We start from the raw sequence: 26,671 nt of genomic DNA on the forward strand, positions 1-26,671 counted from the left end.
ATTTATAAAGAAAAGAGGTTTAATTGACTCACAGTTCAGCATGGCTGGGGCGGTCTCAGGAAACTTAACAGTCATGGTGGGAGGCACCTCCTCACAGGGTAGCAGGAGAGAGAATGAGAGCTGAGCGAAGCGGGAAGCCCCTTATAAAACCATCAGATCTCGGCCGAACTCACTCTCAGGAGAACAGCATTGGAGAAATCACCCCTGTGATTCAATTATCTCCATCTGGTCCCGCCCTTGACACGTGGGGATTATTACAATTCAAGGTGAGATTTGGGTGAGGACGCAGAGCCAAACCATATCAGTCAGCGAAATGTAACTCTAACAAGCCTGGCTGAGTTAACACAGCCTCTGCAGACCCCATTTATCTTCTGGAGCCTTCCTGAACTCCTAAGCCTTACAGCAGCTCAGGCCTTGCCTTCTGCCCTCTAACTCCAAAGGCTTCCAAGGCTTTTCTGACCCCTACGTGACTCCACCACAAAGTATCCATGTGCCCTTAGGAAAATGAATTTTTGCTTCAGTTTTCACACCTATAAAATGGGATACCACTTACCTCAAAGGATTGTCCACCTAAAGTGTTTTTGCACAGGACCTGCCACAGAGTAGATGCTCAATAAATTTTTAATTGTTCACGTTGGCTTTTGGAGCCCATGACCCCACACAAAAAGAAGGGATGGAATCTTGCTGGTACATCTTAGGTCACTTTCTGTATTGATGGTGGCTCACCACGGAGTGTGGAGCCCCTGGAAGATGAAGCCATATCTGCTAGCTACTGTTACTGTTCCCTCCAGGTTCCAACAATTCCTGCACAGTCTAGCTACTCAATTCATTCCTAGTTTGCTCCCATCCTATATCAAGTTGCCTATATAAATGCATATCAAAAGGAAATAAATTAGCAACGTTGTAGGTGCCACCGAGTGCAGGTTTTCTCACTCCCAGTCATCGCAGTCTCCTGCCAGTGAGCAGAAATCCCTTTCGACTGTCTTTATTCTACTGCCATCCTGTGGCTGGTCTGTGCCACTGCAGCACTGTGGGCCGGATGTAGCTGAGCATCTGTAGGGTCATTGTCTTCACGGTCCCCAGGAAGGGGGTCTTGAGGAGGGAGTGCAGTTGAAGGGTCTGCTCAGGTCCCTCACCAGCGGGCAGGCGCCTGGCGTGAATCACCAGTCTTGACTTGGCTTCTGTTTGATGAACCTTAAGGACACGTAGTACAGGACCATGAAGCCACCGCTGAGGCCAATGACGATGAGGTAGATGGCGTAGAGAGGGTACGAGTTCAGCTCCATGGCACTGAGGATCTGGAGACAGACATGCAGTGGGCTTACTAGAATGATGGGCAGCCGGACGTCCAATAATTTAGAACCCGAGGCCTCCCCGCTTACTTTATCTCCTGAGACCGCGGTGGTGAAGTTCCCGAGAGGCATTTTATAATTTCTTCCGCTGAACTGAATCTTCATCAGCCCTTCAAAACACCACCGCAGGAAGGACACTTTGGAAATCCACGCGGGCACTGGAAACAGAGAGCCTCGTTACTCACAGGTCTCCCTCATATTCTCACGGTTTCCCCATATTCGCATGGTCTCCCCCATACTCACACAGTCTCCCCATATTCCCATGGTCTCCCCACATTTGCATGATCTCCCCATATTTCCACGGTCTCCCACATATTCAGTCTCCCCATATTCCCATGGTCTCCCCATATTTGCATGATCTCCCCATATTCCCATGATCTCCTTTATATTGACACAGTCTCCCCCATATTTACGGTTTCCTCATATTCCCATGGTCTCCCCATATTCCCACGGTCTCCTTTATATTGACATGGTCTCCCCCATATTCAGAGTCTCCTCATATTCCCACGGTCTCCCCATATTCCCACAGTCTCCCCCATATTCACAGTTTCCTCATATTCTCACAGTCTCCCCATATTCCCATGGTCTCCTCATATTCCCATTGTCTCCCCATATTCCCATCGTCTCCCCATATTCCCAGTCTCCCCCATATTCACACTATTTCCTCATATTCCCATGGTCTCCCTATATTCTCACGGTCTCCCCATATTCCCACTGTCTATATTGACATGGTCTCCTGCATAGTCACATGATCTCCCCATATTCCCACAGTCTCCCCATATTCCCATGGTCTCCCCATATTCACGTGATCTCCCCATATTCCCACAGCCTCCCACGTATTCCCACAGTCTCCCCATATTCCCATGGTCTCCCTATATTCTTGCAGTCTCCCCATATTCTCACCGTCTCCCCATATTCCCACAGTCTCCTCATATTCTCACGGTCTCCCTGTATTCCCATGGTCTCCTTTATATTGACACAGTCTCCTGCATATTCACACAGTCTCCCCATGTTCCCATGGTCTCCCCACATTCCCACAGTCTCTCCCACCTGCACAAGGGCACATTCCACTCTCTGAGACAGGGCCGTGGTGGCTCTGGCCCAAGTTCTCTGATGAGCAAGGAGGGGAGAGAGGCCAAGGGGCAAAAGGGCAGAGGGGCTGCTGGGGACACAGACTGGGGCTGAGGGAGCTGAGAGGCCACGGGGTCACCCACACGTTTGATCCATAGCAATTCTCGAGAGGGATTTGATGAGGCACCCCTGCACGTGCTCAGCTTCATGGACCGTGCGGGCTGAGGAGACTCAGCGGCCCCACACCAGAGACGATGGAGCCTGTGCCCTGATCCTATGGAGGTGGCATGGTATGGGGAGGGGAAGGAGGCAGTGAGCCCTGCCTGGATGCGTCAGGAAAGCCCTGGCAGAAGCGAGGCCCCGTGGAAGGCAGGGCATGACATTCCCGGAGACAGCAGCTGGGCAGGCTCAGAGGTGAGAGGGTGGGGTGTGCTGGGGGCTTCAGAAAGCTGGGGAGACTACAGGATTGAGCAGCCCTGGGAGGATTTGAACAAAGAGAGGCATGGGTTTGCACCTTGGAAAGCTCACTCTGCATGGCTGAGTTGAGAGGGATGTGGAGGGGCCCAGGTCACAGAGACCAGGCTATGGCAGTGGCCCAGGCTTAAACGATGGCAGCCAGGGATGGGGACACAGCCAAGCAGACATTTCAGAGAAACCCAAGGCAGAATCAACCTGGCTCACAGGTAGATGTGGAGAGGGAGGGAAAGAGTCAAGGGTGACTGCTGGGTATTGACTATGGGATAGAAGGAGGTGCATCTGGAATCTCTAATGAAATCGTTCCTTTGGCCTCCAGGACAGCGGGCAAAGGCCTCTGCTTCCAGAAGGGCCAGACTTAAGTTGGACCCAAGTAACGAGTGTCCATCTCCGGATGAAAGCAGGCTTCACCCAGCCGCATGAGGCCTAACAAAGCTGGCCCAGGCCCGGGGTGCAGGCCTCACCTGTCCACAGGCTGCTCAAGTTTATCATGTAGCCCGCGGTGAGGTAGAAGGAGTTGTAGAGGGCGTTGCTGAGGAAGGAGGCCATGTGGAAGGTGGGGAGCAGGGCCGCGGTGGCCAGGGCCATAATCCTGCAACAGAAGACCACCAGCCACACCAGCAGGAAGTGCAGCAGGAAGGGCTGGAGGCCCGGCCTCAGGTTGGCCAGCCAGTAGGTGGGCATCCCGTAGATGATGATGTAGGCACAGTGCTCCGGAAGCTCGCCGAGGATCTGCAAAGAACAGCCCTTGCAAGGATGTGAAGCCAGCACCTTCACTACCATTATAATAAATGTTTAAAAGTATCTGTGCCCTCCAGTGGCAACCTTCCCTCCTGGTGATGATGAGGCTGTGGCAGGAGGGTGTGCTGGGACCCGGCACGCTCAGTGCTGGCTTCCCCCTTGCAGATGCCAAGCGTTCCCTCTAGGGCAGTTCAGCCTGTTTCCCCCGGGGCAGCACTGGGCACCTGCTGTCCTAAGACCTGGTTTCAAGTCCCTACTCCCCCTGACCAGACAAGTAGCTGTGTGGCCTTGGAGAGCCGAGCAGCCTCTCCGAACCTCTGCTTCCTGGAAACGCCTGCCTGGCCGCTCGGGGCCACAGTGAGGCTCCGAAGAGGTAAAATACAAAGAGGATTTCTTTTTTTTAGACTCCTTCTGACCAGAAAACTATCATTCCTGGTCCACAATCCTGGTGTTTTGGTAAATGTTTAAAAGTTCAAGTCTCCGAAACTCCCCTAGAAAATGTGACATCTGGTGGCATCTGCGACTTCACATGACCCATAGCCCCATGGTTCAGAAAAGGCTTCCTGGTGGCAGTGTTTTCTCCACACTTACGCCCACCCTGGTGGGCGGGGGGCACTTGCTCTCAACCCTGCCCAGTCACCTTGGCAAAGAAATATGGACTAGTGGTGTACAGCCCGTCTTCCAGTTCATAGTAAAGCATTGCCCTCTCCGAGTAACCTAAAAAATAAGGGAAAGGAAAAGAGAATGAAAAAGTAGAATAAATCTACAGTGTTTCTGTTTTGGAGATTCTCTCAATACAATTCAAAGCAGTTATCATATTGCCCAAGTCTCTTAGGTTTTTTTAAAAAACAGGCACAGTAAAGCCATCCTAATTTAGATGTCTGATGAGGCTCTTCAGGTTTTGCAAGTCTGTAGCTCGTGTTCTGCTGTCAAATATAAATCCTGCTAGGATAGGAACAGCTAAGACTCGGTAATTTGCTTTCATTTGCATACTAACATTAACATGCAAACTTTAAAAACATTATTGTCTTGTATATCATAATCACGATGAAATCAAACCCAGAGCTCAGAGGAACACAGCTCAGAGGTGGCTGAGGTCCTGCGTGGCCACGCCAGTGGCCACACTCACATTTGGAGATGACATCCAGAATGACATTGAAAGGGATGAGAGCGCCGATCATGAACAAGAGGGCGGCTGTATCCATGAAGGAGAGCTGGATGTTCCCGTGGCCAAAATAGAGGAAACCGATGGTCAGCGACATCAGACAGGCTTCTGCCCCGTGGATGAGGAGGGTGGGCAGGTCTCGGAAGTCGTTGGAAATCTGACGACTTAAAAACCAAAAGGAAGAGATGCTCAGGCAACAACATACACCAGCCCTGTGACCTTGGGAATGTCACATTCTCCGTGCGCCTCGTTTTTCTCGTATGCAAAATGGGGATGGTAATACCTGCCTCCTAGAGCTGCTCTGAGGATTAAATCAGAAAACTGATGGCAGCATCTGTCCCACTGTAGGTACTCAATAAATGGTTGTTACTTTTATCATAATGTATCAGCTTGGCAATGTTAAAGAAATGATCCCCAGGAAAAAATCAATTAGGTCTGTGAAGATGTACAGATAGCCTGGGCATGGTGGCTCACGCTTGTAATCCCAGCATTTTGGGAGGCTGAGGCAGGTGGATCACTTGAGGCCAGGAGATCAAGACCAGCCTGGCCAATGTGAAGAAACTCCATCTCTAAAACACACAAAAAATTAGTCGAGCATGGTGGCGCACACCTGTAATCCTACCTACTTGGGAGGCTGAGGCAGGAGAATCACTTGAACCTGGGAGGTGGAGGCTGCAGTGAGCCGAGATCACCCTAGTGCACTCTAGCCTGGGTGACAGAGATAGACTCTGTGTTTAAAAAAAAAAAAGGTGTGTGCTCAATGATGTCTGCTGCCTCATTGCTTGTAGTAGTAAAAGCTGGAAGATAATCTGGCCATCAAGATGGACTTAACGGGTGGGTGATTATGGCTAGACTGACGGGAATGCCGAGGAAGACCCAATCAGACAAGAGGTAGAGGCGCTGCCCTCACTGAAAAGAAGCCAGCTACAAACCAGCATGCAGAGTATGATCCCACTACGTTTAAAAACACGTGTGTGCATGGAAACATCAGGAAAGACACACGCCACACAGTGCCGTCTGGTTTTCTTTGAGGGCTGGTGTGACTGGGACTTCCCTTTTTACTAGAGATTCTCTCCTATTGTCTACATTTTTCTCAATGACCCTATGCTATTTATACGATCTTCCAGCTGGTGAGGTTATCTTAATTTTGTTTAAAGAATAAAAGCAATAGGGGTGTTCTGTGTCCCTTGAAGATTAGTGCTGGTCCCAACAATGCTGTTTTCTTTTTTTTGAGATGGGGTCTTGCTCTGCTGCCCAGGCTGGAGTGAAGGTGCAATCACGGCTCAGTGCAGCCTCCACCTCCAGGAATCAAGCAATCCTCCCACCTCAGCCTACCAGGTAGGCCCACGCCACCATAACTGGCTAATTTTTGTACTTTTTTGTAGAGACGGGCTTTCACCATGTTGCCAGGCTGGTCTCGAACTCCTGAACTTAAGTGATCCACCCGCCACAGCCTCCCAGAGTGCTGGGATTACAGGCATAAGCCACCACGCCCCGCTGGATGCTGTTTTTTCAAATAACTCTATCTCTCATTTTCTCCTTTAAATTCACTTAAATAGAAAAGGCTTAATGTGATATACAAAGACTTGGTGGGGGCGGGGGTCAGTAATAAAAAGACAGATAATTACCGGATCAGCGTGGTAAACTGCTGCACCGCCCCAGGCATCTTCGTAGGACTCGAGAGGCAGTTGGTGTCTAGTGGGGTCAGGCTGCTGGGAGGCAGAAGATGTGGCCAGGTCATGTGGGGCAGCCACCTTCTGCAGGGAGCTCTCCTCTCAGAGCCGCCCGCCAGATTACCTTTCCACACAGGTGTCCTCATCAAGATCCTTCGTCTCTGCTTTCCACAGGAAGTCATCTAAGTCACGCACTTTTTCTAGAAACAGGGCTGCAAGTGACTGAGCCTTCTCCCTGGTGGCCACTTCCTGCTCTCTGCTGCGCCTGTCAATGCCGGTCAGGTCCACTGCAAGCAGGGGATGTGGAGTCATGGGTGGCCTGTTCCCTGGCACCTGCTCCCAGGTGAGGAGCTTGGCGCACGGCCAGCTCACAATGCTGATCACCCCTCGTGGGGCTCTGGGACATGCTCTCCACCTTCAGCCACGAAGCAAGGGGCAGAGCAGAGGGAGGCAGAGGGACCCCAAGGGCTGGGCCTTCACCCTGCCAGGCCTGACCACATCTGCAGAAGCCTCAGGGGAAGGGCAGTGGATCAAAAAATGGGCAACAGTAGAGGCCCCACCCAAGTCTTACTACCCAGGCTCATTTTGAGGATATCTTAGGACAGAGCAAGAGCCTTCAGAGCCAAGGGCCACATCACAGTCAGGCTCTGGCTCCAACTCTAGCTGTCCAGGAAGCTTTTCATGAGGACTCAGTGCCCCTCCATGGGGAGAAGTTGGGCTGGTCAAGGGGAGGCTGAGTAGTTGGGTTCACAGTTAGTGAGAGTTCTATCCAGAGAGTGAGAGTTCTATCCAGATGGTGAGACTTCTATCCAGGTAGATAGTGACAGTTCTATACAGATAGATCGTGAGAGTTCTATACAGAGAGTGAGAATTCTATCCAGATGGTGAGAGTTCTATCCAGATAGATAGTGAGAGTTCTATCCAGATGGGGAAAATTCTATCCAGATAGTGAGAGTTCTATCCAGATGGTGAGAGTTCTATCCAGATAGTGAGAGTTCTATCCAGATGGTGAGAGTTCTATCCAGAGAGTGAGAGTTCTATCCAGATGGTGAGAGTTCTATCCAGAGAGTGAGAGTTCTATCCAGATGGTGAGAGTTCTATCCAGGTGGTGAGAGTTCTATCCAGAGAGTGAGAGTTCTATCCAGATGGTGAGAGTTCTATCCAGAGAGTGAGAGTTCTATCCAGATGGTGAGAGTTCTATCCAGATGGTGAGAGTTCTATCCAGAGAGTGAGAGTTCTATCCAGAGAGTGAGAGTTCTATCCAGATGGTGAGAGTTCTATCCAGAGAGTGAGAGTTCTATCCAGATGGTGAGAGTTCTATCCAGAGAGTGAGAGTTCTATCCAGATGGTGAGAGTTCTATCCAGATAGTGAGAGCTCTATCCAGAGAGTGAGAGTTCTATCCAGAGAGTGAGAGTTCTATCCAGAGAGTGAGAGTTCTATCCAGATGGTGAGAGTTCTATCCAGAGAGTGAGAGTTCTATCCAGATGGTGAGAGTTCTATCCAGAGAGTGAGAGTTCTATCCAGATGGTGAGAGTTCTATCCAGAGAGTGAGAGTTCTATCCAGATGGTGAGAGTTCTATCCAGGTGGTGAGAGTTCTATCCAGAGAGTGAGAGTTCTATCCAGATGGTGAGAGTTCTATCCAGATGGTGAGAGTTCTATCCAGAGAGTGAGAGTTCTATCCAGATGGTGAGAGTTCTATCCAGAGAGTGAGAGTTCTATCCAGATGGTGAGAGTTCTATCCAGGTGGTGAGAGTTCTATCCAGAGAGTGAGAGTTCTATCCAGATGGTGAGAGTTCTATCCAGAGAGTGAGAGTTCTATCCAGATGGTGAGAGTTCTATCCAGAGAGTGAGAGTTCTATCCAGATGGTGAGAGCTCTATCCAGATAGTGAGAGCTCTATCCAGAGAGTGAGAGCTCTATCCAGAGAGTGAGAGTTCTATCCAGAGAGTGAGAGTTCTATCCAGATGGTGAGACTTCTATCCAGGTAGATAGTGACAGTTCTATACAGATAGATCGTGAGAGTTCTATACAGAGAGTGAGAATTCTATCCAGATGGTGAGAGTTCTATCCAGATAGATAGTGAGAATTCTATCCAGATAGATAGTGAGAGTTCTATCCAGATGGGGAAAATTCTATCCAGATAGTGAGAGTTCTATCCAGATGGTGAGAGTTCTATCCAGAGAGTGAGAGTTCTATCCAGAGAGTGAGAGTTCTATCCAGATGGTGAGAGTTCTATCCAGGTAGGTAGTGAGAGTTCTATACAGATAGATTGTGAGAGTTCTATACAGAGAGTGAGAATTCTATCCAGATAGATAGTGAGAGTTCTATCCAGATGGGGAAAATTCTATCCAGATAGTGAGAGTTCTATCCAGATGGTGAGAGTTCTATCCAGATAGATAGTGAGAGTTCTATCCAGATGGTGAGAGTTCTATCCAGATAGATAGTGAGAGTTCTATCCAGATGGGGAAAGTTCTATCCAGATGGGGGAAATTCTATCCAGATAGTGAGAATTCTATCCAGATGGTGAGAGTTCTATCCAGATAGATAGTGAGAGTTCCATCCAGATGGGGAAAATTCTATCCAGATAGTGAGAGTTCTATCCAGATGGTGAGAGTTCTATCCAGATAGATAGTGAGAGTTCCATCCAGATGGGGAAAATTCTATCCAGATAGTGAGAGTTCTATCCAGAGAGTGAGAGTTCTATCCAGAGAGTGAGAGTTCTATCCAGATGGTGAGAGTTCTATCCAGGTAGGTAGTGAGAGTTCTATACAGATAGATTGTGAGAGTTCTATACAGAGAGTGAGAATTCTATCCAGATAGATAGTGAGAGTTCTATCCAGATGGGGAAAATTCTATCCAGATAGTGAGAGTTCTATCCAGATGGTGAGAGTTCTATCCAGATAGATAGTGAGAGTTCTATCCAGATGGTGAGAGTTCTATCCAGATAGATAGTGAGAGTTCTATCCAGATGGGGAAAGTTCTATCCAGATGGGGGAAATTCTATCCAGATAGTGAGAGTTCTATCCAGATGGTGAGAGTTCTATCCAGATAGATAGTGAGAGTTCTATCCAGATGGGGAAAATTCTATCCAGATAGTGAGAGTTCTATCCAGATGGTGAGAGTTCTATCCAGATGGTGAGAGTTCTATCCAGAGAGTGAGAATTATATCCAGAGAGTGAGAGTTCTATCCAGATGGTGAGAGTTCTATCCAGATGGTGAGAGTTCTCTCCAGATGGTGAGAGTTCTATCCAGATGGTGAGAGTTCTATCCAGATGGTGAGAGTTCTATCCAGATAGTGAGAGTTCTCTCCAGATGGTGAGAGTTCTATCCAGATGGTGAGAGTTCTATTCAGATGGTGAGAGTTCTATCCAGAGAGTGAGAATTATATCCAGAGAGTGAGAGTTCAAGCCAGATGGTGAGAGTTCTATCCAGAGAGTGAGAATTATATCCAGAGAGTGAGAGTTCAAGCCAGATGGTGAGAGTTCTATCCAGAGAGTGAGAGTTCTATCCAGATGGTGAGAGTTCTATCCAGAGAGTGAGAGTTCTATCCAGAGAGTGAGAGTTCTATCCAGATGGTGAGAGTTCTATCCAGAGAGTGAGAGTTCTATCCAGATGGTGAGACTTCTATCCAGGTAGATAGTGACAGTTCTATACAGATAGATCGTGAGAGTTCTATACAGAGAGTGAGAATTCTATCCAGATGGTGAGAGTTCTATCCAGATAGATAGTGAGAATTCTATCCAGATAGATAGTGAGAGTTCTATCCAGATGGGGAAAATTCTATCCAGATAGTGAGAGTTCTATCCAGATGGTGAGAGTTCTATCCAGAGAGTGAGAGTTCTATCCAGAGAGTGAGAGTTCTATCCAGATGGTGAGAGTTCTATCCAGGTAGGTAGTGAGAGTTCTATACAGATAGATTGTGAGAGTTCTATACAGAGAGTGAGAATTCTATCCAGATAGATAGTGAGAGTTCTATCCAGATGGGGAAAATTCTATCCAGATAGTGAGAGTTCTATCCAGATGGTGAGAGTTCTATCCGGATAGATAGTGAGAGTTCTATCCAGATGGTGAGAGTTCTATCCAGATAGATAGTGAGAGTTCTATCCAGATGGGGAAAGTTCTATCCAGATGGGGGAAATTCTATCCAGATAGTGAGAATTCTATCCAGATGGTGAGAGTTCTATCCAGATAGATAGTGAGAGTTCCATCCAGATGGGGAAAATTCTATCCAGATAGTGAGAGTTCTATCCAGATGGTGAGAGTTCTATCCAGATAGATAGTGAGAGTTCCATCCAGATGGGGAAAATTCTATCCAGATAGTGAGAGTTCTATCCAGATGGTGAGAGTTCTATCCAGATAGATAGTGAGAGTTCTATCCAGATGGTGAGAGTTCTATCCAGATAGATAGTGAGAGTTCTATCCAGATGGGGAAAGTTCTATCCAGATGGGGGAAATTCTATCCAGATAGTGAGAGTTCTATCCAGATGGTGAGAGTTCTATCCAGATAGATAGTGAGAGTTCTATCCAGATGGGGAAAATTCTATCCAGATAGTGAGAGTTCTATCCAGATGGTGAGAGTTCTATCCAGATGGTGAGAGTTCTATCCAGAGAGTGAGAATTATATCCAGAGAGTGAGAGTTCTATCCAGATGGTGAGAGTTCTATCCAGATGGTGAGAGTTCTCTCCAGATGGTGAGAGTTCTATCCAGATGGTGAGAGTTCTATCCAGATGGTGAGAGTTCTATCCAGATAGTGAGAGTTCTCTCCAGATGGTGAGAGTTCTATCCAGATGGTGAGAGTTCTATTCAGATGGTGAGAGTTCTATCCAGAGAGTGAGAATTATATCCAGAGAGTGAGAGTTCAAGCCAGATGGTGAGAGTTCTATCCAGAGAGTGAGAATTATATCCAGAGAGTGAGAGTTCAAGCCAGATGGTGAGAGTTCTATCCAGAGAGTGAGAATTATATCCAGAGAGTGAGAGTTCAAGCCAGATGGTGAGAGTTCTATTTAGATAGATACTGAGAGTTCTATACAGATAGATAATGAGAGTTCTATCCAGACAGAGTGAGAGTTCTATCCAGATGGTGAAAGTTCTATCCAGTTAGTAAGAGTTCTATCCAGAGAGAGTTCTATCCAGATAATGAGAGTTCTATCCATATGGTGAGAGTTCTATCCAGATAGTGAGAGTTCTTGCTCTCACTGAAAATTAACAACTTGGCCTCCCAGGCAGCCTGCCCAAAGCAGGAGGATGTCTGGCTGGAGGGTTCCAGGGACTGGCCAACTTCAGGTAGATTTCTCACTGCCCCCTTTGTTGGCTGCTCTGCCCCAGGAGGGAGACAGCACACTCGGCTGGAGACCCAATCTGATCAGCCCTGCCTCCTAAATCCAAGGGATGCTAACCTGTGGGGAGCACCAGGCAGCCCCACACCACAGCCATCCTCTTGCAGTGCCTCTGCCTTCTATCTCCAAGGCCCTGGCAATGCCACAAAAGGCAAACTGAGCCCAGCCACAGCCAGGATCTCCCTATACCCAGCTCAGTCTAGACCCATGCATGCCTGCCCACCCTCCCTCCATTCCTTTCCCAGAGCCTTGGCTTGGCTAGAGGTGACCTACTCCTCTCTCTCCCCCTTCCTATATCCTCTTTTTTTTTTTTTTTTTTTTTGAGATGGAGTCTCACTCTATCGCCCAGGCTGGGGTGCAGTGGCGCGATCTCAGCTCACTGCAACCTCCACCTCTCAGGTTCAAGCAATTCTCATGCCTCAGCCTCCCAAGTAGCTGGTACTATAGGCATGAGCCACTGTACCCAGTTAATTTTTATATTTTTAGTGGAGACAGGGTTTTGCCATGTTGACCAGGCTGGTCTCAAACTCCTGACCTCAGGTGATCTGCCTGCCTCAGCCTCTCAAAGTGCTGGGATTACAGGCGTAAGCCACCGCGCCTGGCCCTTCCTCCCCTTTTCATAACACATCTCAAGACAAGATAATGTCTAGGTGAGGTCTTATAAACCATGATGTGGCCCCCCAGTGTGCAGCACTGTGGCTCAAAACATCAGATTTTTGGGCACCCCAGGCCCCGTGTAGCTCTTGCATCCCAGGTTGGTGAGGGGTTCCTGCCCCAGGGCTTGTAGGCCAGAGCCCCCTCCAATAACAATATAAAATGTAAAAAAGAGTTTTCAGGTCTGCTGTGGACACTTGACTTCTGGTAACCCCTCTCCAGGGTTACTTAAAATTATTCCCTGGTGGCCAGGTTGGCAGGTGCCCTTTGGCCCCTATTCTGGGGATAGCTGGCCTGAGAATGACACATCATCAGGAAGCCAGGCTGCCACCTGAGCATAGGGAGGGAGGTGACCTTTCTGTGAGTTTGTGCAGAACGTGAGTACATAGAGTGAGGGGCGGCCTGTCCTCCTGGGGTAAGGATGGTGGAGAACTTGGAACACTAGGAGGAGGGTGTGGGCAGCTGGATGAGGAGTCAGGGCCAGGGCTGGGCACCAGTCCCAGTTCTGTGCCTTACAGCTGTGCTGGAGCAGGTGTTTAGCTCTGCAGGCGCCAGGCTTCTCATCTGTAAAGATGGAGATGGCCTTGGCCTGGCAGGGGTTTGAGAGTCAAACAGGAGACCCTCTGGGCCTGGCATGTTTGGGCCCCCTGTTTGCCTTCAAGATGATCACTGTTGTCCTGTTTACTGGTGGGGTCTTTGCTACAGCTTGCCAGCCTGGGTGGAAGCTGGGGGCTCAGGTGACCTACAGGACAAGCCATGACAGCTGCCTCCCCGGGACCTGGTACAACAATGCCGCCTGTCCAGCAGCCAAGCCCTTCCTCAGCACTCAGGATTTCAGGCCAGGTACCTGGGAAGGCAACTGTCCCCTGCAGAATGAAGGCAGTGGCTCACGCTCCCTGAGTGTAATATGCTGAGGGTTCAGGAGCCAAGCAAAGGGCAAGTCTGGGGCTGCCAGAGCAATTTTCATATCTAGAGATTCTCTGGCCAAGGCCACCACCCTGGGCCCCTCTCTGCCACCCTGCACCTTCAGGCTCCCTGCCACTGTTTGAACACCAGGACATGTTTTAAGATCTGGTGACTTCTTGACCTTAAAGGTTGTTTTCCTACCGAGTCTGAATAAAGACTCTGATCTTTATTGATCCCCACCCTCTTGGATTCCATGCCCCCCCATCTTTGGAGCTTGCAAGTTTCTAATCTATCATGCACAGAAGGGTGGCTATTTGTCAGAAGCTTCTATTTCCAGGCCCTCATATCCAGCATTTGATAGCTGGTAAACCACCCCCTGTTCTTCTCCATCCTTGCTCCTCCTCTCCTGAAGCCTCTGGGAGTTTCTCCCCTGAATCTTTTCAGCAAGCTTGGGCAGGGTTTAAGCATCTGGGAGGCCCCGTGTGCCAGGGCCCTGGCTGCTGGCCTTGGGGACTCACCATAGAAGTCAGCGGGGTTGCTGTAGCGAGGACAGGGGTAGCCAATGGCTGTGAAATACTGGACCATGTGCTGGGCCGCCCCTAAGTAGATGGGGGTACCAGACGTCATCAGAAGGACCAGATCAAACAGCCTGAAGATGTCGGAGCGAGGCTGGTGGAGGGAGATGAGCACCAGCCGGTTGCCTTTGGCCAGTCTGGACAATGTCTTCACCAGGTTGTGTGCCGTGAAGCTGTCGAGCCCAGAGGTGGGTTCGTCGAGAATGAGGATTCCTTCCCAACACAGCGAGGAGCCTGGTGAGTCGGTGGGGCTCTGGCCAGACCAAGCCAAGCCTGAGGGGACCACACAGGTCCCTCTGCCCCCATCTGCCCCCTAGGCCCTCACCTGGGTTCCACAGGAGCTGCACCCCAATGCTGACTCTCCTGCGCTCGCCCCCCGACACCCCTCGCACATACGTGTTGCCCACGCGGGTGTCAGCGCACTGCCGAAGCCGCAGCTCCGCGATCACATCCTCCACCTGTGGGCCAGAAGGAGCTTTGAGACCACCCCAGGCGCCTCCTTCAGGGCTGGACACATTGTGACCCCAAGGATAAAGGCAACTGCTCCTCTGGCTGGGTTTGAAAGTGAAGGGAGACAGCTCCCGCACTTGAGTTCCAAGCTGCAACATTGGTTCCCCCTATTCTTTCCACAGGTCCCGAGCAGCCTCGACATACCGGGCATGGTGCTCTGTGCTAGGAACATGGCTGTGTACTGGGGACCATGGCTGTCTACCCACATGGAGGCCCAGAAAACACACAAACAAATACACTCATCCTACATCTTAAAAAGTGCAATGAAGGGAACCAATGGACTGAGCTAGCTTCTGGCAAGCTGTGGGGTTTGAAAGGAGGGTGCAGGGCAGGCTGCAGCCCAGGGCGGGTGGACCGCAAGCTGAGTTGTTCAAACTCAACCTGTGGCTGGGTCCTGAGGCAGGGCAGCAGGGGAAGAGGGGGTCATGGACACTGTGGCTTCTTGGACCCTGGGGGGTCACCACTGGGGCCAGTTACCCTTTTGTCACGCTGGGCCTGGGAGAAGGTTCTGGGCAGCCGCATCTGGGCAATGAAGGCCAGGGTCTCTCGCACAGTCAGGTTGGGGAGCAGCTGGTCGTGCTGGCGCACGTGGGCCACGCACTTCCTCACTAGCTGAGGCGAGCTGGGCTGCCCGTTGATCCAGATCTGGCCTGACTTGATCTTGCCACCGTGACCTCGGCTGGTGATCACGTCCAGCAACGAGGCTCTCCCACAACCTGCAAAGCCACCAGAGACATCCCTGAGAGCAGAGCTTCTGTGGGGGCCAGCCTGGCAGCCACTGCTCCCCACACACTCTCCAGGACCCTGGACTACTCTGTCCGTGCAGATGTGACCAGCCCCTAGAGAGGCAGCATAGTCCCTGGACCTAGCTGGGGTGGGCCCAGGACATGGAGCTCCAAGCCTTCTGTCTGCAGCCAATGTGAGCACCCCGTGGGGCTGTGAGGCCTGATGGTGCTGGGGGTTCAGGCCAGGCCAGCCAGTGGTGGCCTGACAGGAGAAGGCTAGAGTCCTAGATGCCACAGGGCCAGGTGGTGCCTGGAGCATTTGTCCCCTCCTGCCACCAACCAAGGCCCTTTCTCCCCAAGCAAGGCTAGTGTTAACGTAACTATTTTTGGCTGGCAAACATGCCAGCAATCTCTCATTATTCAATGTCGGTTGGCTCAGAAGCTGGTTTTGTGAGGACTAATTTGGAGCATTTATAGAGTGTCTTTTAAAAATGCAAAACCAAATCTATTTTGAGAAATAATGGAGGAAAATATAGAGAAATAATAGAAGTAGAAACGATTTTAAAACTACAGCACAGTGTACACATATGTTCTGACTGTATCCATACCCATCTCTCTCTTCTTTCCATCAGTGGTACTTTTTCTTTTTTTTTTTTTTTTGAGACAGAGTCCCACTGTGTTGCCCAGGCTGAAGTGCAATGGCGTGATCTCAGTTCATTGCAATCTCTGCCTCCCAAGTTCAAGCAATTCTCCCTGCCTCAGCCTCCTGAGTAGCTGGGATTACAGGCGTCTGCCACCATGCCTGGCTAATTTTTGTATTTTTAGTAGAGATGGGGTTTCACCATGTTGGTCAGGCTGGTCTTGAACTCCTGACCTCAAGTGATCCACCAGCCTTGGCCTCTCAAAGTGCATCAGTGGTATTTTTAATTCTCTTTTTTAATAAAAAGATTCACCTAACTGAGGGTGGAGGATGGGAGGAGGGAGAAGAGCAGGAAAAATCTCTTGGATACTAAGCTTAGTACCTGGATGATTAAGTAATCTGTACAACAAAACCCCATTATACTAGTTTACCTATATAACAAACCTACTTGTGTACCCCCAAACCTAAAATAACGGTTAAAAAAAGATTCATTGCACTCGAGTTAACACCACCCTCTTCCGAATGATGTACTAATTATTATTGATTTGAGAAAGTCAGCATCAGATTGGATCTAGTTTCCAAAGGCTTTCGATGAGGCTCTTTCTGTGACAGCTGTTTAAGATGTGAGTGCGGATTGGGCTCAGGCTCAGAACATCTTCCTACCGTGGAGCTAGGAATGAGCTCTTTCCACTCACCCAGATGGAGTGTTTTCTGCTTGTTTGCGTGTTTGTTTTGGAGACGGGGGCTCACTCTGTGGCCCAGACTGGAGTGCGGTGGCATGATCTCAGCTCACCGCAGCCTCTGCCATGCCAGTTCAAGACATTCCCCTGCCTCAGCCTCCCGAGTAACTGGGAATACACCCTCCTGCCACCACACCCGGCTAATTTTTGTGTTTTTAGCAGAGACAGGGTTTCACCATGTTGGCCAGGCTGGTCTCGAACGTTGGCCTCAGGTGATCTGCCTGCCTTGGCCTCCCAAAGTTCTGGGATTACAGACGTGAGCCACCGTGCCCGGCCCCAGACGGAGTTTTGATTTCCTTACTGGAGAGCAAGTTTTCCAAGTTGTGTTCAAACAGACTTGTCACATGTTGAGCCAATACATATGTGACAAGTCCTTCCTGCCACACACTATGTGCTTCTTGCAGGAAGCCCCAGAGCACCCAGTGCAAACCTCAAAAACCAAGAAGCTTCCCCACATGATCTCTCTGGTTACTGTGCAGAGGATCTCAGGGTAGAAGGGGCCTGTGCGCTACCTCTGGGTGTACCTCATTTAAGATCCCTGAGAACATAAGTGGAGCAAAATAGCCAGGAGAGAAACCTGGGAGAGAAGCTTCAGAGCCAGGCTCCAGGGGCACCGAGGACTTCACCAACATTCACAGGGACCACGGATTCCCACTCAGAAAGCAGGAAGTCCACGTTTTCTGAGCAAAACTTTGTGAGAGCAGTGGGGAGCCTTTCCAATGGAGGATGCCTGTGGTATCTGGGGAGACTCTTTATATGGTATGGCTCACCCAAATCTCATCCAAATTGTAATCCCCGCTTGTCGAGGGAGGGACCTGGTGGGAGGTGATTGGATCATGAAGGCAGATTTCCCCCATGCTGTTCTCATGATAGTGAGTGAATTCTTATGAGATCTGATGTTTTAAAAGTGTTTGGCCGTTCCTCCCCTCACTCTCCTCTCCTGCCACCATGTAAAATGTGCCTTGCTTCCCCTTTGCCTTCCACCGTGATTGTAAGTTTCCTGAGGCCTCCCCAGTCATGAGGAACTGTGAGTCAATTAGACCTGTTTTCTTTATAAGTTACCCAGTCTCAGGTAGTTCTTTAGAGCAGAGTGAAAACGGACTAACACACCCTGCATGAACTAAGACAAAACACCCACTGGCATTCAAGACCCTTATTGAATGGCTGGAATCTCCGAATCAGTAAACTCATCAATTGGAAACCACTTTTGGCATTGCTGAATCGATAAAAGAAACTAAAATGCCTAGGGCTGTTTTCTTTTATTTTCTTTTTTTCTTTTTTGAGATAGTATTTTGCTCTTGCTGCCCAGGCTGGAATGCAATGGCACAATCTCAGCTCACTGCAACCTCTACCTCCCAGGTTTAAGCAATTCTCCCACCTCAGCCTCCCGAGTAGCTGGGATTACAGGCATGTGCCACTACACCCAGCTAATTTTTTTTTTTTTCCAGTAGAGACAGGGTTTTACCATATTGGCTAGGCTGGTCTCAAACTCCTGACCTCAGGTGATCCACCTGCCTCAGCCTCCCAAAGTGCTGGGATTACAGGCATAAGCCACCATGCCCAGCCAGGCTGTTTTCTTTATATTTAAAAAATTATGGCCAGCGTTCTTTTGTGTGTGTGTTGGGCAGGTGGAGGAGGGGATGGCAGTAAAAGTCACAGGAAGTGTAGTTGATGAACCTTTCTAATAAATCATTTTAATAATTTCAGTTGCTCAGTTAAACTAAATTTGGCCTGAGACTGCCTGCATACTTTGAGTTCCCACAGAGCAAACTGCAAGCAAACTTAATATGTAAACAAACTGCAACTTATCTTAGCAGTATATTCCCTTAAGACAGAGATTGGCTGAGACAAGTTGCTGAGTCTCAGCCAATCATGGCAGCCAAGCATCAGCCAATCACAATCACCGCCTCAACCTACCAACTGATGAGATCCTGTCCATATCCAACACCTGATCACATCACCCTCCAATAAATAAGGTGAACACCCAACTGTAACCAATCAGCTATTTCTGTAGAGCACTTGCTTTTTCTGTCTACAAATATCACCTGACCAAATTGCTTGAGGGAGCTCTCTGAACTGGTCCTGTTTTTGAGTGCTGCCAGATTCATTAATCACTATTTGCTCAAATAACTCTACTGTTTATTTGTCTAAAGTTTTTGTTGTTGTTTTGTTTTGTTTTCTGTTTTACACAGGCAAGTAAACCTGAAGTCAAACAACACTGAATCTGTAGTTAAACAACCAGGAGCTGCTGGATGCAGTGGCTCACGCCTGTAATCCCAGCACTTTGGGAGGCCAAGGCAAGCGGATCACCTGAGGCCAGGAGTTGGCGATCAGCCTGGCCACCATGGCGAAACCACATCTCTACAAAAAATACAAAAGCAATTAGCCAGGCATAGTGGCACCCACCTGTAATCCCAGCTACTCAGGAGGCTGAGACATGAGAATCATTTGAACCCAGGAGGCAGGGGTTGCAGTGAGCTGAGATCACATACTGCACTCCAGCCTAGGTGATAAAGCGAGACTCTCAGAAAAACAAAACAAAACAAAACCAATTAAAAAACAAAAACGAAAAACCAGAAGACTATTCAATGTAATTTATTCATTCCTTTCTAAGACATGAGATCTTGCTGTATTGCCCAGGCTGGAATGCAGTGACACAATCATAGCTCACTTCAGTTTTGAACTCCTGGCTCAAGCACTCCTCCTGAGTAGCTGGAATTACAGGGGCATGGCACGCTGCCCAGCTAATTTTTTATTTATTTATTTATTTATTTATTTTATTTATTTTTTTTTTTTGAGACGGAGTCTCGCTCTGCCGCCCAGGCTGGAGTGCAGTGGCCGGATCTCAGCTCACTGCAAGCTCCGCCTCCCGGGTTCACGCCATTCTCCTGCCTCAGCCTCCCGAGTAGCTGGGACTACAGGCGCCCGCCACCTCGCCCGGCTAGTTTTTTGTATTTTTAAAGTAGAGACGGGGTTTCACCGTGTCAGCCAGGATGGTCTCGATCTCCTGACCTCATGATCCGCCCGTCTCGGCCTCCCAAAGTGCTGGGATTACAGGCTTGAGCCACCGCGCCCGGCCCCCAGCTAATTTTTTAAATTAAAAAAAAATTATTTTATTGAGGGAGTCTCCTCCCTATGTTGCTCAGGCTAGTCTCGAACTCCTGGCCTCAAGCAGTCCTCCTGCCTCAACCTCCAAATATTCAATACAATTATTGCTCTGCTTTTCTGAACTTTCCTCAACCACAAATTAGGGATACTGACAGCTAGAGGGTTGTATGTGCGAAGTATTAACCATGATATGACCCTAAGTAAAGACCCATGTGTCCCCTAAATGCTGGATTCAGGAAGAGAAAGTAGATACAACAAGAAACACTACTAGATGTTATAAATAAAAATACAATAGTAGGCCCATGAGGGATCCTCTTTTTTCTTTTTCTTTTCCTTTTTTTTTTGAGATGGAGTCTCACTCTGTTGCCCAGGCTGGAGTGCAGTGGCACAATCTCAGCTCACTGTAAGCTCTGCCTCCCGGGTTCACGCCATTCTCCTGCCTCCGTCTCCTGAGTGGCTGGGACTACAGGCGCCTGCCACCATGCCTGGCCAATTTTTTGTATTTTTTAGTAGAGATGGAGTTTTACCATGTTAGCCAGGATGGTCTCGATCTCCTGACCTCGTGATCCACCTGCCTCGGCCTCCCAAAGTGCTGGGATTACAGGCGTGAGCCACCGCGCCACATTTTTCTTATTTAGGTCAGGATTGCAGGGACAGGGACAAAGTGAGAGGAACTTCATGACTGTGATGCTGTTTCAGTTACAAAGTGCATTTATATATAAGATTTCATTTGATCTTTGGTTATACAGTAAACAGAACTTATCTACCAAATGGGTGTAAAAGTTTGGAGCAGATGTTTAAAAAAATTGAGTAATCTCTACCTCTGGAAATGATTAATTAAAAGATATAAAATTCTCTCTCTAACATTATGTAAGGGTGTCCCAGGGAGAAATGCGTTGATCCGAGAATCATGAAACCAAAGTTCTAGTTCTAGCTCTGCATTAAATATGTGTCCTTACGAGAATCTCTCAATTTCTCTGGATTTGAGGCTCCTCATTTGTCAAATGGAGGGAAGTGTGTGTGTGTGTGTGTGTGTGTGTGTGTGTGTGTGTGTGTGTGTGTGTGCGTGATCCCGCACAAGAGAATACTCTAGACACACTGAGGAGTAGGGAGTTTGAACACCTTCCTCTAAAAATGCTTCCAAAATGGTAGGGGAAAGAAAGGTGGAACATAATGAGAATGAACTCTGTTCCCCAAGCCCCCTTTCAGCTCAGACATTCTCTCATTTTAAAACTGGCTGTGGAAATGACAATTTGAGGCACTCCAAGAACATGGCTCTTTGCAGACGAGTGAAGGTTGTGCTAAGTAAGACGCTGGAGAGGCTGAGAGGTGAGAGTGTGGCAGGGGCTTCTGGCTATAATCAGAATGTGATTGCGGAAGAACAACCTGAACCCATGCCCCTCGTGGCTGGAGGAGTCTGAAAAGAACATCACATGCTGAAGCTGTTTGCTGATCTTTCAGTCCAGGTGTCAGCCAAAGTCAGATGCTCTGGCCACAGCCCCGGGTGGACAAGAGGCACACTCATGACTCTTAACAACAGCACCTACCCACAAAAGCCAGCAAATGGAGGAGCCAGGATTTGAGCCGAGGTCTGTCTGACCCAGAACCTGTGCTCTCAACCATTCTGCTGTATTATTCTACTAGTCAGCAAAGAGCTCCACAAGAAGCATCCATTTGTCCAAAGGACCATTCTGCATCCCAGGAGAGAAACCATTGCCCAGCGATTTGCCTTTCCGGTACCTGAGCTCCCTATGATGGCCAGCATCTGCCCACTTCTGACTTTGAAGCTTAGGTTTTGGATGCCCAGCTCACAAGAATTCCGGCGGCTGGCAGATGTCCAGGGCATCTTGAACTGAGCCAGGTGCTCAAACCAAGGGACCTGAGAAGCCAGGTCCACCTGTGGGGAGACATCAGAAGGTTCCTTAGAGAGCTGAATGGTTCAGAGGGCTTCAGCAACTTCTGTTTAGCATCGTCGTTCCTCAGGTGGCCCCTCTCTACAGAGGATGTGTCCTCACCTACACACAATAGGCCCCAACCCAGGTTTTACCAAACACGGAAGCGGGATCCATGCTGAGAACCTGTAGCTGCTGTTTCCAGGTCTGAAGATAAGAGGAATGAAAAGCATGTACAGGCCGGGCGTGGTGGCTCACGCCTGTAATCTCAGCGCTTTAGGAGGCTGAGGCAGGTGGATCACCTGAGGTCAGGAGTTCCAGACCAGCCTGGCCAACATGGTAAAACCCTGTCTCTACTAAAAATACAAAAATTAGCCAGGTGTGGTGGTGGGTGCCTGTAATCCCAGCTACTCGGGAGGTTGAGGCAGGAGAATCACTTGAATGTGGGAGGCAGAGATTGCAGTGAGCCAAGGTTGCGCCACTGCATCCCAGCCTGGGGCAACAGAGTGAGACTCTCAAAAAAAAAAAAAAAAAAAAGGAAAAAAGAAAGGCATGTGCAATAGTGGTACAGAAATAAAAATAAAACATGAAGCAAAATGTCTTTACTAATAATTTATCAAATGTTTACTATGTGCAAGACATTGTGTTAATCACTTAACATCCATCACCTTATTCAATCCTCATTGCAAACCTATAACACAGACACGATCAGAATCCTTGTTTTACAGATGAGGCTCAGAGCAGTTAAGTAACTTGCTCAAGCTCACACAGCTGGTAAGTGGCAGAGCAGAGAAAGGCTCATTGGCTTGTCCCAACTCACACCCACAGGAAGCCAGACTCAGGCCTCTGAAGTTCACCATCCCAGGCCCCACCATGTTCCATCTGGGTCCTTGGGAAGGTGAGGGAATATGGATCCTTGAATCTGACCAGGGGGTTCCTGGGTGCCTCTGAAAGGTCAGTGGTTGTCTTTGCACTCTGGATGTTTTATAAGCTCCAGGGATAGTACATTTTACAAAAAAAGAATATATATATATATACACACACACACACACACATATATATATATAAACTGATGAAATCTGAATAAAGTCTGTAGTTAATAGCATTGTACATTTTAATTTCTTAGTGTTCATAATTATACTATGGGTACGCAAGATGTTAACATTCGGGGAAGCTGGACAATGGGTATATGGAAACACTGTATTATTTTTGCAATTTTTTCCCAAAATCTAAAGTTATTTCAAAATATAGTTTAAAAAGAGTCCCAGAGACATTTTTCTATAGATTCACACATTTTGCTTTATGTTTATACAACAATTTCATTCTCTTTTCAAGCCTCTCAACCTCCAGCTCTGATATATGCCATTGATGACACCTATTGCACCTGACACGTGAGGCATGAATGTGGACTGGACTCTGTCCTTGGGGGTGGAGGGCCTGTAAGGTGGGCCCACCCTTTTATTCCACCTGGGGAATTTCCTGGCTGTCCCTGCCTGCTCCTCTCCCCTTGAACCCAGGCGTGCCTCTACCTGGTAGTTGAGGTCTCTGACCTCCAGAGTGTTGGGCTGACCACTGTAGGTGAAGTACAGGCTGTTGTCAGTTTCAGAGGAGAACAATCTATCCTGGAGGCCCTGTGGGAGACAGGACAGGTGAGGGGCTCCTTTGGAAGCCGCTGAGAACATAGGAGAAGACAAGGAGGAAACCGACAGGTGAGAGCAACTTCTTAGAGCCGACGTAGTTGAAATCTCAAATTGGCAAGAGATGGGATTGCACAGGTGGAGCCTTGGCGCTTTGGGAAAATAGGAGCGCTGACAAGGGCCCATCTCCTCTTCCCTTCAGAGAGAGCTTCAGGGCTTCTCCTGGGGCACCTGCCCCAGAGAACCTCAACCTCAGGCTGGTGGAGCCTGAAGCCAAGCGGCTTACGGTAAAGAGACCCAGACTCTGGACTGGAGAGAGTTCTATAAACAAACCTCTGTGCTCCGAGAAGATCTGACTGGAGCGGGCAGACCCTTTGCCTTTAACTTTCCCTGCAGCTGGCTTCATATCTCCTAATGCCAAACAGACATGACACATGCAGCATATGAGAGGGAAGTAGCTGTCGAGAGTTAATGCCCAATACTCATGAAGACACCACCCTGAGAAAAGTCCTAACCAACTTCTTAGTCCTCACTAACATCTGGCATACGTCTCCTCACATCTGATTTTGATGAGGAGTTCGTGCAACGAAGCAACTGAAAATGCTGCTGGGAGCTTTGAGAGGTAGTGCCTCTCATCGTCATCATCACGTTGTTGTTATTGTTGAAGTGGTGGTATATTTGAATGTACATTAAAAAATCAGCATTTCATGGTGTCAGCTGATACCTTTGAAAGGTACTAACCATCTGCAGACCTGAATTCCTCCTATTCTGACAATTCTATCATTTAAATCATTGAGGCCCAAACAAAGAAGCAACTAGGAAGTCCCCCACCATTTCTTTTTCTTTGGATTGGGTCTTGCTGTATCACCCAGGATGGAGTGCAGTGAAACGATCAGAGCTCACTGCATCCTCGACCTCTCAGGCTCAAGCAATCCTCCCACCTCAGCCTCCTAAGCAGCTGGGACTACCGGCGTGCGCCACCACACCTAGCTAATTTTTGTATTTTTCGTAGAGACAGGGTTTCGCCATGTTGGTCGCAAACTCCTGGGCTCAAGTGATCCACCCACCTCAGCCTCCCAAAGTGCTGTGATTACAGGCGTGAACCACCTCGCCTGACGCCCATTTTTTACTGCATTCAATTTTTCTTACATTTCTGTCAGGCAGGAACAAGTACATTTTCATTAACAAGTTCCCACAGACTTTCCTCCTCAAGCCACCATTCTCACACTATACATTCCTTCAATCAACCACGCATCCAGCAAACACTTATGGAGAGTCCAGAACACCCTTCGGGCTTGGAATTTGGGATGTGACAATGAAAAGGCCGTTGAAAAGCTTAGATTTTGGCAGGTGAGACAGGTGATTAGGATGGAGCGAGACAGATCGGGCAGAGAGGAAGGCTGGTAGGTTGACTTTCACTGTGTACGCAACGCACACACATGCTGTAGGTGAAAATAACAAGAGTATGCTTTACGTGAAAATAACAAATGCCATACGGTAGGGTTCTTGTCAAAGTACCCCTGCAACGATGGGGGCCAGAAGTCCTTGGAAAGAACATTCCAGGTCAGTGGAGGCGGAGGGAAAGAAATTCGGTGACAGTATGCTGCAGGCATGCTGTGGGGAACCCCCAGAGTTCTGGGAGAGCGTGAAAAGCAGCAGACCAAAGTGACTTCCACTGCTTAATGTTTGATTTATCACCATAAAGACCCAAAATTATACAGAAAAAAATGGGAAAGAGAAACACCTAATTCAGGAGAGGGGTTATCTCTGGGGAGCAGGAAGAGATGAAAAGAGAAAGGGGACACAGTAGGAGTGCAGGATCAGGCTTCAAAGCTTTTGGTAATTGGTGGCGTGTACATGAGGGTTCTTTAAGCTGATTTGTGTATAATATTTCACAATATGTTGTCAAATTGAGAGAGCAAGCCAGTGAGTAGAACTCCAGAGTTCCGTTCCCACCTCAACCCCAGCTGCCAAAGCCCCAAAACAGGAGGGAGGTTGGGGGAGAGGAGGTAAGAAGGTCTGTGACCCAAGCTCCTGGGGAGATTGAAAACAGCTCAGACTGATGCTGGACTCCTGGCAGATCAGCGCTTTGGTCTTGCCCCTCACTCGCCCTCTGCACCGTCACTGTACACATTGCTTCGTTGTCCCATTTTTGTTTGTTGTTGAATCATCAAAAAATCTTAGCCATTGCCAGCTGTGTGCGGTGGCTCATGCCTGTAATCCCAGCGCTTTGGGAGGCTGAGGCGGGCAGATCACCTGAGGCCAGGAGTTCAAGACCAGCCTGGCCAACACAGTGAAACCCTGTGTCTGCTAAAAATAAAAAAAAAAAATTAGCCAGGCATGGTGAAGCACCCCTATAGTCCCAGCTACCCTACTCGAGAGGCTGAGGCAGGAGAATCGCTTGAACTGGGCAGGTGGAGGTGCAGGGAGCTGAGATCATGCCTCTGCACTCCAGCCTGGGCCACAGCGTGAGACTTTGTCAAAAAAGAAAACAAAACAAAAACAAAAATCTTATCCATTGCTAAGAGACTCATGTGGGTTAACATGCATCTTGCTGTTGTTTTTAAAACAAATATCTGCAGGAAGGATATTAGACAATGTAAATGAGCTGAGAAATTACTTCTGCTGGCCCAAATACCCCCAGGTCGGATTTAGGCATGGAGGAGGGGCTGAGGAAGGAAGGTCAGACATTTGGAGTCGGGAGCGATGTGTGGAGGTGACCTGCAGCCCAACTGGGTTCCGCTGTGCGGTACTTTGAGAAGGGGAGGGAGCTGACAGAAAGACGAGGCAGAGCAGACACTGGATAAGAGGAAGGGGAAAGGTGCCTGGTTCCTTGTTCCAAGGCTCGCCCCAAGCCCCTTCACTGTGGGCTGGGAAGGCAGGTATGGGCCAGCCCGGACTCCAACCACCACTGAGGGATTGTGCCTTCCAGGAGGCATAGGCAGCTCGTCTTTCGGAGGAAGAAAATTAGTGCCTGGGTTGGGGACGACCTCTGTTCCATTTTAAAATATTTTCCTTGGCTCCCAGGAAGGATTTGTTAGACTCTTCCTGAGGTTTTGACAAACTCTCTGTATTTTTCAAATACTTAAATATCTATTCGGCTGACATCTTAATCAGTACACCTGTCAGAACATCACTTGAATTTCCGACAGGCGACACCCAAAAAAGCAAAAGCAGGTTTATTTGTAGGTAACCAGCTCTGCTCCTGCTGGGCTACATTGTAATTTCTCCCCGTATTAACTTCTGATCGAATTCCTGAGTCAGATGCCTAGGCAAGAAGGAAACTCACAGCGTACATGTTTCTAGTTCTGAGATGAGGAGCCTGTGCCTCGCGGGGAGTGATGTACTGACGCTCGCGGCTGGAGGGTTGGCGAGGGGACACGCAGGACTTGTTTTTGGCTGAAGGAATTTTATCGAAACATTCAGCCTAGGTCACACACAGTTCTGCCTGCTGCAGGGTCTCTCTTGTC

At 48.7% G+C, this 26,671-nt stretch overlaps 1 protein-coding gene across 6 annotated transcripts in view; it reads right to left on the reverse strand.

The window, feature by feature from the left end:
* ABCG8 (ATP binding cassette subfamily G member 8) overlaps positions 1 to 26,671 on the reverse strand; it is a 29,231-nt gene continuing 2,560 nt past the window's right edge. Inside the window, exons 2-13 of one of the 6 annotated variants that reach the window (XM_005576001.5) lie at positions 23,094 to 23,195; positions 21,413 to 21,569; positions 14,937 to 15,175; positions 14,275 to 14,407; positions 13,893 to 14,162; positions 6,601 to 6,763; positions 6,432 to 6,512; positions 4,768 to 4,967; positions 4,279 to 4,355; positions 3,362 to 3,629; positions 1,383 to 1,510; positions 1 to 1,298 (exon numbers count right to left, since the gene is read on the reverse strand). In XM_005576001.5, coding sequence (XP_005576058.1) covers positions 1,161 to 1,298; positions 1,383 to 1,510; positions 3,362 to 3,629; positions 4,279 to 4,355; positions 4,768 to 4,967; positions 6,432 to 6,512; positions 6,601 to 6,763; positions 13,893 to 14,162; positions 14,275 to 14,407; positions 14,937 to 15,175; positions 21,413 to 21,569; positions 23,094 to 23,195 — 1,956 coding nt within the window. In that variant the 3' untranslated portion in view covers positions 1 to 1,160. Of the gene's footprint in view, positions 1,299 to 1,382; positions 1,511 to 3,361; positions 3,630 to 4,278; positions 4,356 to 4,767; positions 4,968 to 6,431; positions 6,516 to 6,600; positions 6,764 to 13,892; positions 14,163 to 14,274; positions 14,408 to 14,936; positions 15,176 to 21,412; positions 21,570 to 23,093; positions 23,196 to 26,671 lie in introns of all 6 variants that reach the window. The other 5 variants (XM_005576000.5, XM_074011879.1, XM_005576002.5 and 2 more) reach the window with 5 other exon arrangements.

This window comes from Macaca fascicularis, chromosome 13 (genome assembly GCF_037993035.2).
Source record: "Macaca fascicularis isolate 582-1 chromosome 13, T2T-MFA8v1.1".
Classification (NCBI taxonomy): domain Eukaryota; kingdom Metazoa; phylum Chordata; class Mammalia; order Primates; family Cercopithecidae; genus Macaca; species Macaca fascicularis.